At 37.2% G+C, this 16382-nt stretch overlaps 1 protein-coding gene across 1 annotated transcript; it reads left to right on the top strand.

Moving 5' to 3' along the window:
* The first annotated feature begins 12943 nt into the window (after positions 1-12943).
* Positions 12944-15990, top strand: LOC120254911 (glutathione S-transferase zeta class-like). The gene is made up of 10 exons (XM_039262884.1): positions 12944-13034; positions 13149-13242; positions 13361-13417; positions 13510-13595; positions 13698-13769; positions 14303-14356; positions 14436-14511; positions 15056-15117; positions 15371-15430; positions 15683-15990. Exons 1-10 carry the CDS (start codon positions 13017-13019, stop codon positions 15785-15787), a joined length of 684 nt encoding a protein of 227 aa, XP_039118818.1. The 5' UTR covers positions 12944-13016; the 3' UTR covers positions 15788-15990.
* The last annotated feature ends 392 nt before the right edge of the window (positions 15991-16382 follow it).

Genomic DNA, 16382 nt, shown 5'->3' with positions numbered 1-16382 from the left:
CTCTCATAAAAGAAATGATAAAAATAATAAATAAATAGTTATCCAAAATCTACCAAAGACTCTAATTCTATTTGAATGACTAAGATTTTAATTCCAAATCATCATGATGTATGATTGATGGTAAGGAAAAATATTATTATAAAAATTTTATAGATAAGGAAAACAAATAAGCATAAAGATTGGTAAGATAAAAAATACTATGTTCCAACTCAGAGGTGGGTACTGAGCTGCGGTAACTGCCTCGCATGGGTCCCGACCCAGCAGTCCGGCTCACTGCACCACCGACCAACCCCCGCCTCGTCAGGACTAGAACTCCCGCTGGGCCGGGTTATCTGCCGGACCCGCGGGTCCGGGTCACATGAAGCCGGGCCCTCGAACCGCCTGGCTCCTGCTGGGCCCGGGTCGGCCCTCAGCTTATGCCCTGCGGCCCTGGGCTCGTGGCTCACCTCATTTAAAAATTTAAAAAAATTACGTAAAAATCGAAAAAATTCATGAGAAAAATTTGTGAAAAATTCAAGAAAAATTCAGAAAATTTCATAGAAAAATGAATTAATTAAGACCCCAAAAACTGAAGACCACAAGTTTCCAAGAATAAGAGATGTCCCATCGACACACTAAATTTCACTAAAAATTGAAAATTACACTAAATTTGAAAATAAACTACTTGGACTTAATTCGCTTTACATGCCGAATTGTTGCCTCACGTATCCTCCCTCGGGTGTAAGAGGAATCAAAGCCCACGTAGTTCTATTACACATTATAATCGGTCACCCACTTACTTAATTCCAGACTATCTAGGTCTTGGCTCTGACTCAACGACTCGCCGAGCCAAGTGTGCTCATCATGTTATCTCGGTAGAAGAAATCACTAGCATCCGGACTTCCTTCTTTCCGCTTCTTGTCACGAACTTGAGCACGCTTCCACCATCCGCGTAAACTTGAATTTCAATATTTTGTGGAGTCAATTGCTAACGTGTCTGAATCCAACATGTTTTCCACCGCGCTTAAAAAGTCCGCTCGCAAGCTATCAGAGACATAGGACACGCAAAAAATATCCTTTTACCATTAGTGAAAGAATGGGGGTACTGGATTTTCATTACCTTGCCACCGATGAGGACGCTGAAAGTCATGTCCGTGTTGATTTCTTCTGAGAACCGGAAAGTTGTGTTTAAGTACAAGTCGAGCTCAGATATTGTGATCCCCTTTGGTTTCTTCTTTGCTTGCCTCGCCGGAATGATTCTCCTCCACCACCGCTAGATTGTCCCATCGCCTCCCCAGACAACCTCCGTGGAACTATATGACTCATATCTAATACAATAGCTATCATATAATTCAACAAGTCGACTCCTAGTATCAACAACAATTTCATTGACATCCACAATGCCGCCGGAGTCCGGGCCTCAGATTCTTGAGTATCCACGCCGCTCATGGGCAAGCTCATGGGAACCGGTTGGGAATCTTGTCCTCCATCGAATCCTAAGAATTTGTAATATGCATCCAAATATTCCTCAGTAAACCTTCTAGCTTTTGCCTTGATCAAGAACAAAATGCAACTAAAGCAATAGGAGGTATATTTTTATAATAAGACAACCATTTCATTTTCATAGTGATTAACGCACAAAACAATTATGGATCTAATCTAAACTTCCAAAATTGTTCACACCACGCCAACAAAGACTCATATAGAAAATAAATGGGAAGTAGGAAAAATAAACTTGGGAAAACAAATTAGTACATGTGTTAAAAACCACAAGCAAATCAATAATACGAGCGATAATTACCCAGTTATACTCATATAAAGAAAAACCAACTAAGGAATCATTAACAAACTTAGTCAACAATGTCCTATAGGGAAATGTTGCACTAAGAAGCCGATAAGTTGAGTTCCATCTTGTTTTGACATCTTTTAGGGAATTTTTTGACCCTCATGTTATGTGCTTTACAATAGTGAGCCCATTGTTTCATGAGGGTCATGCTTTTTCCCATATAAGCTACGACCTCCCTAACGGGAGTACAAATTCTTTAAGCTCTTCCAAACCACTTTTGCACACATAAGTTTAAAACATGACAAACACATCTTATATGAAAAATATTTGCCACCACATGAAGGCCTCAAAAAAATCTTCTAGAGGTGTAATTGAGGCCAGATTAGCGGAGGCATTATCAAAAGAAATCGAAAAATTTTAAACATTAAACCAAATTCTTCGATAACTCCACGCATAAGTCTATAAATATTATCGGCACTATGAGACTCGTGAACACCCTAAAAAGTGAGAACACGCTTTTGATGTTCCACTTGTCATCAACCCAATGTGCCGTAATACCCATAAAAGAATTTTCATGAAAAACATCGGGTCCAAACATCGGAACATAAAGAAACCGAAGAGTTGAAAGTACAAAAATACTCACAAAGTTGTTCTCTACCAAACTTGTATTGTTTGAATATTGTTCTTTGAATTGTCCCTCGTGAAACCTTCTGCATGCCGCTGCTAGTGTGTCATTGATGCATTCTTGAACTTGACACTCGCTCAGATGAAGTTGAACGGCAAGCTGCTCGACGGAAATTGTCTCCGCAATTTTATCCCCTCGTATTTTGCTTGCATGAAAAATGTAAATAGAGATGATCGAGAACCTGCACTCTTCATCCACAGCTGAATCGAATTTGTGATCGTGATCGGGCATGTCCAAGCTTGTCCGGTGCTTTTTCTCCAAGTGTCTGCTGAATGTGCCATACCCTCCACCCTTACAATGTTTAAATTCGTAACCACAATAGTTACATTTACCATGTGTTACAATGCTCATCATTATTATACAATTTTGTAAAATGAGTTTTAAAAAAATGTTAGATTTGAGGGTAATTTCTATGGAGTTGGTTGCTTGTCCGGGTTTAGAGGGTACATCAACCGTGCCGATTGTTCTATTGGGCTCTCAAAAATCTTTGAAATGGATTGCTTTCTTGAGTAGGTGGTGAGTGAAGCCGATCCAACAACGCTTTTTCCTCGAGAGGATCCACCCCGTGAAGCCATGTTTTAATATCTAAGAATACAACAACTAATTTCATTCAAGTTTACAACAAATAATATCTAACAAGTATTTACAAAAAAAAAAACAAGTCTAAAACTAATAATTGAATTAAATATCTAACAATATTACAAATAATTTCATTCAAGTCTACAAAAATAATTTTATGCAAATATTAAAAAAAAATGCATACACAAGTCTAAAACTAATAATGAAATTAAATATCTAAGAATACTACAAATAATTTCATTCAAGTCTATAAAAATAATTTCATGCAAATATTTAAAAAACAAAAGTATACAAAAACTACACATAATAATTTCATGCAAATATTAAAAAAATGCATACACAAGTTCAAAATTAGTTAACCCCAATCCAAAAATCTAATACATATTACTCCAACATTTAAAAATGTCTAATATCATAAAATTATTTTATCTTACAATTTGTATTATTTATCATGCAGAAACAAAAAACTCCAACCATAAATAAACATGAATTCTAGTTCCTGAAAAAAATGAACATAATTTTAACTTCTAACTATATATAGAAAAACCCCAAAAATAAAATTTAACCAACCAATGAATATATAAATATTTTGAGAAAACCAAGAACTACATTGAATTCCAATAGTCCTCACAGATCTATGTATATATACATAAAAAAAGGAAAGTGAGTAAATGCTCTCACTATGGGAAATGGGCAGCAATATGCCAATATCATTCATGTTTGCTCCCTACACTCTGTTATCCTTTAAGTAACTTGACAGCTAATATAATAAATGCTAACTTATTTATTAATCCCTATAAACCACTGTAAAATTAAATGCTTTGCTATTCCACCTAATATATATGGTTTTATGGAATACTAGACTAAACTAGGAAAAGGATTCTAAATATCTTCTTAAAAAATTAAAGAATATTGAACAACGAACAACCTTTTATGATTATTTTTAATTTAGGAAAAGTATAGGAAAAAATATAACAGATAATTAAGATAGAATAAAGTAACAACTCTAAACTAATAATAAAAATAAATATCATAAATGCATTCATCTCGAAAAAATAATTTCATGCAAATATTAAAGAAAACCAAGTCTACAAAAATTAGAATTATTAATTTCATGTACTTTTTAAAACTCCCACAAGTTAAAAATAATTTTCATACAAATCCAAAAATACATTCATGCATTTTTTTCAAAAAATCCACAACTCTAAACTAATAATAAAAAAATTAATATCATAAATGCATTTCATTCACAAAAAAATAATTTCATGCAAATATTAAAGAAAAACCAAGTCTACTTTTTAAAACTCCCACAAGTTAAAAATAATTTCATACAAGTCCATAAAAATACATTCATGCATTTTTCAAAAAAACCACAACTCTAAACTAATAATAAAAATTAATATCATAAATGCAAAATCATTCACAAAAATAATTTCATGCAAATATTAAAGAAAACCAAGTCTCACAAAAATTAAAATTATTAATTTCATGTACTTTTTAAAAGCCCACAAGTTAAAAATAATTTTATATAAATCCATAAAAAAATACATTCATGCATTTTTTTCAAAAACCAAAAACTCTAAACTAATAATAAAAAATTAATATAATAAATGCAAAAACATTCATTCACAAAAAAATAATTTCATGAAAAATATTAAAGAAAAACCAAGTCTACTTTTTAAAACTCCCACAAGTTAGAAAATAAGGGAAAATCATCTGCTCACCCTCGTAATTTTCAAAACTTCCCAAAAACCCCTCCTACTTTTACACACCCTCGATGCTCTTCCGCTAGTGTTTAACTTCCCTTTTACCCCCTACCGCTCACTTCTAATGGGTCCATGTTGTGAAATCCCATTTTTGGCCTTGAAAATGGTGGGAAAGAAAAAGTCGCCAAATCACATCACTGCTCAACCTCAAGGGCTTTCAGCTTGGTTTCTAGTAGACAATGCCTAGGAGTTGCATTACATCTTGTTGTTCTCCTCATTATCATACTCGAAAATATATAAATCGGTTTCTCAAAACAGAAAATGAAATTGATTTCCATCGGATTGGTCAAGTTCACTTCATCTTCAAATAAGTCAGAGTCGATTTTATTGTCGAGGCGAGCATGTGCCATTGTCGCCTTCTCGCTTATGGTCAGAAGTTAGATTACTACGAGAAGAACAAAGAATTACGTACTTTGAGTTCATTCTCGCTGTAAAGTTCTTCCTCGCTTATGGTTATCTATTTGTATATTTTAAATAATGTTTAACTATTTGCTATTATCCGCTTAAATAAATTTACTAATATGTTTAATAATTGTCATATCCGCTTAATACTTGCCATCTCCGCTTAACATTATCTTTACATGTATAACCTGCTCATATTAACGCTAAATTCTCAAAGTCTCGCAGAAACGGAGATCTTTTTCGCTTGATCTCGAATTGCTGGCAGTGGCACGGCAGTGGCAAGTATAGAGATCTCGCGCATAAGAATTAACGACGGCATTAATTTTATGCACGGTAACATAAATATCCGAACACCCGCTCGCTGTCATCACCAATGCTCGCCACTCGTAGTGCTAACTTTTTTTCTCGGATATGAAGAGTCACCGCCTGTGGACTTCACACCATAAATAACTAGGAAGAACCCTCCCCACGGACAACCACCCTCGCCGCCCTCATCCTCCTTCTTCCCATGGACAACCACTTTATCTCGAAAAGCGATGTCTCGTGAACCTTCTTCCCTTATCTTGAGAATTGATTTAGCCGCAATCACGCGAACAGTTAAACTATCTTTTTCGCTTGTCGAAATGCTCTCATAATCGCTTTCGAACGCAGGGATTCTTCACAGTGGACGACGGGCAAGCAATTAGCTTTTGAGCATTTCGACTTGGGTAAGAAAAAGAAAGTTTTCACGTATTTCGTGATTGCGGAGGATTCTCTAAAGGAGGGAGATCAGAAAACATCCTTTAAGACGGGGTTGATATTTATCACTTGAGACTTTCTGTTACCGCTTAAGAAAAATTACGCCAGCCGACAACTATTACGCTCGCGGTTTAACTATCGGATCTTCGCTAAGTCCCGACTCACTGACACATTGATTAATAGTCGCTTTTCATGAATGTGTTTGTTTAACCTTTTTAATGTTGTACGCTAGCTGTGTTCAAGTTAATGCTCATGTTATGCAAACTACTGTGAGCATCTCGAATGTACGTACACTTGTTTCGCTATACTGAGGGTCGAGTCGCGAGTGATCAAAGTCTCGAGAGGACGTAAAATGTTGTAAATCTTGTAAATCTTTTATAAATAAAACGAAACAAGCTTATTTGAATGTGAACTTCTGAAATTTAAACAGAGACCTAGTAAAAACAATGGGAAAATAAAAGAACGCTATCAGTAAACAATAGAAAAAAGTTAAACAAACGACAACGGTGTTTAAGAAAAATACGTAAAGATGTTTAAATAAACAAATTCCAGAGGTACTCCATCTTCAACGCTGATGTCGCTGAAAAGCATTCAATTTAAACAATAACATATATTTTAAAAACAGCTAAATAACTTTATTTAAAGGGTTTACGATTATTTACATGATATAGACTTTTATTTAAACCGGGTAATCGCTATGTTAAACACTATATGTATCCGCTTAAACATAAAAAGCTTGACGCTTAAACAGAGCACTCATGTCGAGCGACGACAATATGTCTTCATCGCGACAGTGACATATATTTTTACTTTTTTGCCCTTGTAATGTGGCCTAGACGAAAGAGGATCGAGTCGCAAGCTCATGCGCAACTGCGTGAGTTACATCGCAGCTCTACCGCCATGGATCCGGCCACAATCGATGATCTCTGAATGAAACTGTCGCCGACTAGGGCATCAGTAAATAAGCCGACGGTGACAAGGGAAACATGGTGTATTGATGGGTAACTTTCCATATTTAAACTCTTACTCTTTACAACGAATTGAATGTATTTAAACAGAGACATTGTTATTTTAAACGGATACACTGTAATTTGAAATATTTCAACTGATGTTTAAAACGATATATGGTATATTTAAACAAATGAAAGTGAAATGTACACAATTAGAACGTAAATTAAACAATGAAATGAAACCGAATGGAATTTAACCTCGCTTTTACAATTCAAAACAAACAAAAAAATTTACATTTAGATATACAAGTCATGTTCTTCAAAAACAAAAACAATGAATTGAATTTATCCAGTTTTACATTCGAAAACAAAATCGACATCAGATATACAGTGACACGCTCTTCAAAAACAAAATTTAACCCGCGCTACGATGACACCCCTTTGTCATGCGGACACCGCCGCCTCCCTCCTTAAGTACGCGGGTAACATATCTTAACTGAGGTAAGGAACGCCCGTCTCACGGTAGTCGAACTTCTCACCCCAAAGTAATTGCTCGATAAACCGCACGACGTACAATCGCAAGAATCGACGCTTCCTTGTTTTTCGGGCGAGGGGTTTCTTTATCGCGCACGAGCGGGTACTTTTGTTGTCACGACCGGCCGACTCCATATCGGCTACAAGTGTCGAATAGATCTTACCGCCGAGATATGCAAGTCGAGATTAGAATACCGATTTAAAATACCAAAATGATATTAATCTGACATAATTAAAGAACTTACCATGTCCAACGCCAGTCCCCTGATCGCAACTTCGGACTACGAAGAATAATGCCCGTGATTCTTGTTTATCATTGTCCGTGACAACAACATGGAAGTAGCCATTCATGATTATCGGGAGGATGACACTTTGAACTTTCATGCAGCTATAAGACAAAGATCCCCACTCATAGCCATAATTGTTTCATGCGGCCGTCTCCCGCTTTGACATAAACAGGCAAAGAGGTCTCGGTGATGGAGGCGCGCTTTGTAAGGATATGGTTTCGCTCGCCGACTTTTGTATTATGACATACGAAAAGCGCCCATCACATCATCAGCGACCATCTCCTTCCCCTCAAGGCTGTATAATTTGTCACGCGTGGTAGCTCGACAGATGGCCATTCTTCCACACGATAGCTACCGAGGTTAAACGATAATGTAGTATTATAAGACCATATCAGTAAATATTTAAAATGATATTATCAATTGTTACATGATATTATATATAATTAAACGTTATAGACAAATTAAATGATAACATAAAGGCATTAAACACTATTAGAAAATCGTTAAAACACTATAACAAAACCTTTAAACAATATCATAAAAACTTTAAACTTACTCCGTCTATGAGAGCAGCTTGAGGAAGATCCTCATCAACTCCCCGCCATATTTGTTAAGACGACGACAAGCCAACCCATTTCTTCTTCTTCGAACAAAAGCTCTCCGAGCTCGCCGGGTCACACTTGTTGATCGCCTCGATCATCTCTCTCGTTGCTCGGTCGGGTCTTCAAAGATCATCTTCCTTCGACGCGGGATGATGGCGACAAACGATCAACCCGCACACATCCTTACATGGTTGTCTCTTGTTGGGGATTGTGTCCGGCTCGATGTAGGGACGACAACGACAAAGATCAACCGCAGTACACATCCTTACATGGTTCGTGGTCTGGTGGGATTGTGTCCCTCGCTTGATGCGGTCATCGCCGGCCACCGCCATGGCTATGGCAATGCATTCAACGATCTTCTCAACGCGGGCTACGATTTACGAAAGATCATCGGGAGACACACCCTTAGCTTGTTCTTGATCCGCAAGGATTGTGTCCATCTTTGATGCCGCATCTCGTCAACCGGCTCCACCGGGTCCATCGATTCATGAGAAGAGAGTCGACGACCTTCCTCAACCATGCGAACGGCCACATCATCGACGATGTCCTCCACGCCATGGCTATGTCATCAACTACATGCCTCAAGAATAACATCACCCCGATGGTGTCATGCTATTGTTTCATCGTCACCACGCGGTGGAGACAGAGGCGAGATTGTTCTCCTCTTTTTCGCAAGTCTCTTCGAATGTGGGCCGCTTTGAATGACTCTTCCCGATGATGTCGCTCGCAGATCCCGACGCCTCGCTCGGCCCCGGTGCTTCAGCTTCGGAGGGATGGCGCACTGGCCGCGAACGCCCTTCCAGCCGTCTCAACACGAGCGACGAGCCGAGGAAACCCGTCATCAATATCCGGTATGCCTCGCATAAGAGTTGCTGCTGACATCTTCGCTTAATGTCGCCGTGGGCCGCGACGGTCGGAGGGGCTGCCACGGTCTGGGGCCGCCACAATCGGGGACCGCCATTGTCGCGGGTAGGGGTTGCTGTAATCACCGGGGTAGGGGAGGGCTCCGGGCTGCCGAGGAATGCGTGCGCGCGTGGTGGGTCGGAAGTAGGAGAACAGGGCGCCCGGGCCACAAGGCACGATAGAGGGCCGCCTCTCATCCCGCCTCGAGCAAGTGGTTCCCTGAGCAACAGCATCCATCCGCTTGGTCGCTCCCCAACAAATATTTCTTTCTTCAAGATTCACGGAATCCACTCAGAAACTAACATATGTAAACCAAAACAATTTCAAATGAAATCATTCATTTTAAAACTATAAAAAAACTATATTTAAACAGTAGTGTTTAAATATTTAAACGTTATAGAATATAATTAAACGGAGAACAAAAATATTTAAAACCAGTATTTAATAAGTTTTAAAACGGTAAATACTTAAAGTTAAACGCTAAATAAAAATGTTTAAACATTAAAGACTTATGTTAAACATCGTCCATGATTTATTACCTCTTTTCCATCGAGCGACGATAAGCTCGGGTTTCTACCGTCGCTTGCTTCCGGTAAGTACTTTTCACCGTAGACAAAGATCCTTGGGATCTCGCCGAAACGGACTTTCTTCCCTGCTCCGGCCACCAGAAACCATACGTTAAGCGCAACCGAGCAACCCTTTAATGTACCCTCGTGGTTGGTCTTCTTCCCGGCGATCTATCTTGCACTCGAGCGGCCGCTTGTGGAATATCCTCCATAAGCCACTTGTGCGGCCGCTCACGCCTACGCGTATCGCCCCATGGCCGGGTAGATCATCGACGTAATCAACGATCCGCCTGGAACCGAGCATGACGTATTTGGGAAGAGGATCGCACCCCACGAGGTACACCATCGAGTTTGACAAAATTATCTTCTCCCCTCCGTCGAACAAGTTGCACCAGAGTGCTCTTGATGGAGTCTCCGTGCTCTCGTAGGTCTTTGATAGATACCGCCCTTCGAACGCCGACATGGTTTTCTTCTTCCCGAAGACCACCGCGTCGACATCGCAACGCAGTACCAAGAACGAGGGCCACATCTTGAGGTCTCGAAACTCAAGCAGCTTTCCCGATCCTGAATTTATTGGTGCGACCATCGTACCTTTGCAAAAGAGAATCAAGAAGGGCCCTCTCTTGGTATATAGCTCTGCAAACGGTTTCCTTCGAATAATCTCCCAGTGTCGAGGGGTCATGTTATCTTTCAATTCAGCTAAAGGTCTCCACTAATCGGTGTCAAATAGCATCGCCCATTAACTAGGGTTGACCGCCATAATCACAAGCTCGCGATAATAACAACACATTCAACATGCAGTATCGACAAAAAGTTTAAGTGGAAATATAAGGTTTTTAAACTGTAGAAACTCCTCAGCTTATTAAATGCATATATAAAATGTTAAACAGAGACCCATTTGTTTAAACAGATACCGAATATTTTAAACAGAGACAACAAAATTTTAAACTCAGAACATCTCATTTCTTAAACATCAACCTCCTTCTGTAAAACCCAGAACCATATCAAACGAAAGGGGAAATGTACATTATAAATATTACATAAATCATAATAATCGAAAAACTATTTCGATAGTGTATACATACGAAAACGCAAAACAAAACAAAACCCCAAATTAGAAAATCTCCCAGCAGACTAACAAAACCCTCACTAGAAATCCCCCGCAGACTTCAATATCTTCCAACAAAAACAGAGCACAAAAACAAAAACCGAAAAATCTTTCTTTCAGTAATGTAATGCTTAACATAAAAACCATACTCAATACCTTAGATTTCAAACTCGATGAAATGCCAACTACATACATGGGGACTTCTCCTTCGAGATACCGGTGGAAAGGGAAAAGTCGATGAAAATGCCAATTACAGAGGCTTCACGGAAGACAACTTCGAGACACTTCGAAATGGAAAAAGCTTAAGACGTGAGTCGAGAAAAAGCAAGTAAAAGGCTCCAATAAATTCGCCTCTGATTACCTTACGGAAAACCGCCCACTCCTCCTCAAATCGCCGAGATGGTCGCAGCCACGACTCCCCATGCAAGGGCATTTTTCGTCAAAAATTTGAAACTCACTCTGCTCACATCCATTACAGGGTTTGGGGGTTTGAAAAACATAGAGTTTAAAAAGAGGGGGATTTTGGGATCGCAAAACTAACTGTGTTTTTGCAATTTTACAAACTTAAAGGGTTTTTGGCACTTCACTAATAATAATAATAATAATAATAAGCAATGCTGCGTTTGAGAACATTACTATTCGGGCCTAGAGGCGGGCACGGGCCGTCTCGAAACCGGCCCGCCCGCATGCCCGCTCACGGCTCAATGACTCTGCGGCCGGCTCATCGACTCGCGAACCGCCCTGCGTCATAAGACGGGCTGCGGTCAAACCCTGCTAATGTTATTATATTGTTCTTTTATCTAAGTATTTGTTTGTTTTTTAATACTAAGTATTTGTTGGTCGCTGGATTCGAACCCATGATCTTTGAACTCTGGATAAGAAACCCAACCACTCGAGCCTACTAATTTGCTTTCTAATATTTATCTGGAAAGAATTATATATAGATAGACGTAGGATACTGGATCAAAAATATTTTACATATTTAATTTATAAAAATTAAGAAACCATATAATAAATTAAAAATTATACAAAATCAATTAGTAAAATATCAAACAATAAATTTTTCATAAATATTTTTTTAAAAATTAATTATTTTTGTTAATTGTCTTTTTTTATCATAAAGCACTAAATCTCTACATACTGCACACTTTTAAATTTTTCTTAAATAAGCACACTCTTGTTTATCACATATATATTAGATTATTTTGTTTCAATTTATGAAATAAAAAAATAAAAATTACAAAAAAATTGTTTTTAAATTATGTAAATCAATTTATAAAAAAATATATTAGTAAAAAGAATATCTTTGAATAATGGTTCACAGCATATTATTTTGATTTGTAAGCTTTTTTTTTCAATTAGTCACTATGATAAGACAATAATAACCCTATTGTTAAAAGGCCAAAGTAAAAAATCTAGAGCTAACCCTAATTATAATAAATAAATAAGTTGATGATAACTTCAATTTAAAAATAAGAATACTACTTGATATATACATTTTGTCAGACTTAAAAAAAGATGTGCTTAATAATTTAATTTGATAGATAAATAAATAAAAAAATGTAGACTTTTTTTATCCTTTTTAAAATTATTTTTGATGTCTTAAAATTTTTTAAGTTATTATAAATTATTTTAAACTTTTTGTTGTTTGGGATTAAATTTTAAAAAAATATTTTTAGTAACTTTTTATATTTATTTATGTTTTTAAACTATAACATGTAAAAAAATTTATGCGCTAGATTGGTTAATGCTATTTTCACATGTAAGAGGTCCTAGGTTCAAACCCCATCTATTACAAATTTTTTGGTTATTTATAAAAAACCCGCCGGGTCGAACGGGCCTGGCCCGGACCCGGCGGGTTCTGTGATAAACCGGGCCGGGTCCGGTTTATTCACAGAATGAACCGGACCCGGCGGGCCTTCCGGGTCAACCCGGCCCGGCGGGTCTTCCCTGTAGCACGGGCCGGTTCCGGGTCCGGTTTTCGGTGAACCGGACCCGGCGGGTCGGGCCCGGTGGGCCCGGTTAACCGGCCCGTGCCCACCTCTAATTCAGTGCCTGCAATAATAAAAAATAAAACCAATTTTGCTTTCCTGCGACTTCGAGCAACTCTCAGTGGCCTGCGAGGAACTCCATGGCGCACGATTCCAAGGTAATCCTCTCAATCTCCGCCCTCAAGGTTTGCAAATCCAGCTCGAACAGCTGATTGAGCTTCGGATTTCATCTCTTGAGCTTGATTCTTGTTCTGTTTCATCTATTCTTTCAGGAGATCGATGAACCTGCGCCGGCAAAGCTGAAGCTCTACAACTACTGGCGGAGCTCGTGCTCTCAGCGTGTCCGCATCGTTCTCAATCTCAAAGGTGTGTTTTTTCCCCTTTGGCGTCTTCAGATTCATGTTTAGTTTTTCAACTTTCAAGTCAACTGCACCGTTTTCCAGTTTTTCATTAACGTATAATTTGTGTTATGCTTTTTGAATAGGCTTGGATTATGAGTACAAGGCAGTGAATCTTATGAAAGGTGAACACTTTCACCCAGGTATGGTCCCAAGAAATTCTTGATTTTTTAAAGTTTGAATTTTGTTTCTTCAAATTGGATGTTTGGCGTTGTTTCTGTTTGCAATTTTGTAGAATATGAGAAGCTGAATCCAATTCATTTTGTGCCGACGTTGGTGGACGGAGACATTGTAGTTGGTGATTCTTATGCTGTTATTCTTGTGAGTGCCTAATATATGTACTTCAGAGTGAAAATTATGGTTTTTGTGTCACCTTTTGTATAATTGCTATGTGAATCTGTTTTCCTTATTTTTTTTGGAAAGTATTTGGAGGATAAGTACCCTCAACATCCGTTGCTCCCCAAGGATCTTAAGAAGAAGGCTCTCAATCTTCAGGTGAAGAAAAAATGTTGTTCTATCAGTTATTAATAGTTTATTTTATGTCTGTTGTGATTAAATGTATGTTACATATCTTTTTAGTTACTTATCATTGTGTAAGATTTCACTGCTATGTTAAGAATGCTGGCTAAATTTTAAAAGTAAATTTTAAAAGATGTAACTTGTCAGAAGGCTTCATGTTTTGTCATATGAAAACAGTGGTTGTCCTCTACTACTCAAGAAACTATAAAATTTGTTTGCATATGCATAATGGATGATCTATGATCTTGTTGTCAACTTTGGTAAATCATCTCAGATTTATTTATTTTCAAAAATATTGGGCTGAAAGGCATGGGGTGACTGCAAGTGTGTTAAAATATGCTGAGAATGCCCCCAGCACACAATGTGTGCAGGGTGCCTCAATTCATCATTCATGAATGCGTTGCAAATACAAGGGAATTGGAATAAAAGAGAATATGTTTTATTTGACCGGGGTTGCCAGGAGTGTTCTGAATTACTATATATTGATTTAATCTACAATTGTTTCTCAGGTAGCAAGCATTGTCAGCTCAAGTATTCAGCCCTTCCACGGTGTCCCTCGCCTAGTAAGCTAAAACTTTCAAGTGTTGCATCTTCATTGCTGAAAAATTACCAGCTGTTAATGTGCCACGTATTATTTGGTAGAGCTTTGTTGAAGCTAAATTTAATGATGATGAGAGGCTTAAGTGGACTCAACATTATCTTGGAAAAGGCTTTACTGGTAATGCTTTCTTAACAGTGTTGTTTCTTCCTTTCCTTCAAATTGTTGTACTTGCCCTATCTTATACTTCATGAAAGGATGTATCTATGATTTTATATGAATATAGTTTCTAGCAAACAACATTTGAAATAAGTAAATGCAAGTCACCCATTCTTGAAATGGAACCGGAAACAGACGGTTAGGAAGATGTGTCACCAACAAGAGAAGTTCAATAGGATTCTTAGCAGAGGTAATTCAGAATACTAATTAATAAAAGCTCATATTGCAAACTTTTGGGAAAAGCAACTGAAGGTTGCTTTAATCCTTAACTGCTTATTGTGTCCATGGTCATATTCATAGTTTCCTCTTAAGTTCTAGGTAGTAGAACACCTCCTTGCTATTTGCTATCTTTCATACCTTGCAAAATCAAGTTATTCAATTTACAATCTCAGTTCCTCTTTTGTTACATTATATCCTTCATCTGATATACCATATATGGTTAAGCTGGTCGGTGGTGTGATTGGTGTATGTATGCGCTTATGGTTTTCACCTACTTGTGTTTCAGCTCTGGAGAAGCTCTTAAAAGATGTTCCAGGGAAATATGCTACAGGAGATGAAGTCCTACTGGTTTGTGTGCCCTAAATTTGTTTATTTTATTTGATGACAATTAACTTTCCCATGAATTCAGTTTCCTAAGTTTCTTTTTTGATCCTATTGTTCGTCTTAAATGCACACTGCTATTTCCAGCACTTTCTGGTTTTTCAGAGCCAACAATTTGCTCATGCTTTGCTTTATACTATATAAATGTTCATATGCTAGAAGCCTTGAACCAAGTCATGTTTCACACATGGAATTTCTAACTGATGATTGTCATACTCAGGCGGACGTGTTTTTGGTTCCACAAGTTCATGCAGCTATAACACGATTCGGGATTGACATGGTAATATTTCTTACAAAACCTAATCTCCATAATCATGTATGTATATGTATTGATACATTAAAACAACAGCATTACAAGGCAAGATGTGAACAAGAAGATACTCTACTTTGCCGAAGAAATTTCGTATTGCTATTTTTTTATTGATCCTGTTCAATATTCTATAGCTTGCTCTAACTTTTCGGCATCTTTCTGATAATAAAGAAGAATCAGTGAATCACATCTCTCATATGTGTTTTACTTTCTTTCTCTCAGACTGCTTATCCTAGACTCTCCAGAGCTTTTGCTGCATTATGTGAGCTTCCTGCATTCCAAGATGCTCTTCCAGAAAGGCAACCTGATTGCCCTTCTACAGCTTAATACTCATTGTAATTTGTTTTGTGGCTTTAAAAATAAATAATCAGAATTTCAAACAATACTCCATCTTCATCGAGTTCAGTTTGAACTTCGCCGCAATTCGGTTTGTATTGTCAAAAGAAAAAAAAATAATCAGCATGACAAACAATATTATGCCTTTGTTTGGATTAGCTTAATAAAAGAGTGTTTTTTTTAGTTTGGTAGAAGGATTTTTAAAAAAAGTGCTTCTTAGAGTAAATTAAGTATTTTTTTTTGTATTTTATATTTGGATATGTTAATGCAGAAGTATTTTTTTTTGTATTTTATATTTGGATATGTTAATGCAGAAGTATTTTTATGTGTAAAGTTGTTTGAATATGTATTTTTAAAAGTACTTATTTTTTTTAATGTCATTATTAAAATGGGCCTTCATTGAGTTATTATAATAACAACACTAATTCTAATATTAATATTAATACAAATATAATAATACTAATATGAATACAAATATTAATATAATAATATGCAAATACTAATATGAATATTAATATACTAATACAAATATAAATATACAAACATACTAATATTAATACCAATATACTAATAATAATAACAATAA

Source organism: Dioscorea cayenensis, unplaced genomic scaffold, assembly GCF_009730915.1.
Source record: "Dioscorea cayenensis subsp. rotundata cultivar TDr96_F1 unplaced genomic scaffold, TDr96_F1_v2_PseudoChromosome.rev07_lg8_w22 25.fasta BLBR01000716.1, whole genome shotgun sequence".
NCBI classification, from domain to species: domain Eukaryota; kingdom Viridiplantae; phylum Streptophyta; class Magnoliopsida; order Dioscoreales; family Dioscoreaceae; genus Dioscorea; species Dioscorea cayenensis.
This window is presented reverse-complemented; position numbering and strand designations above follow the sequence as displayed.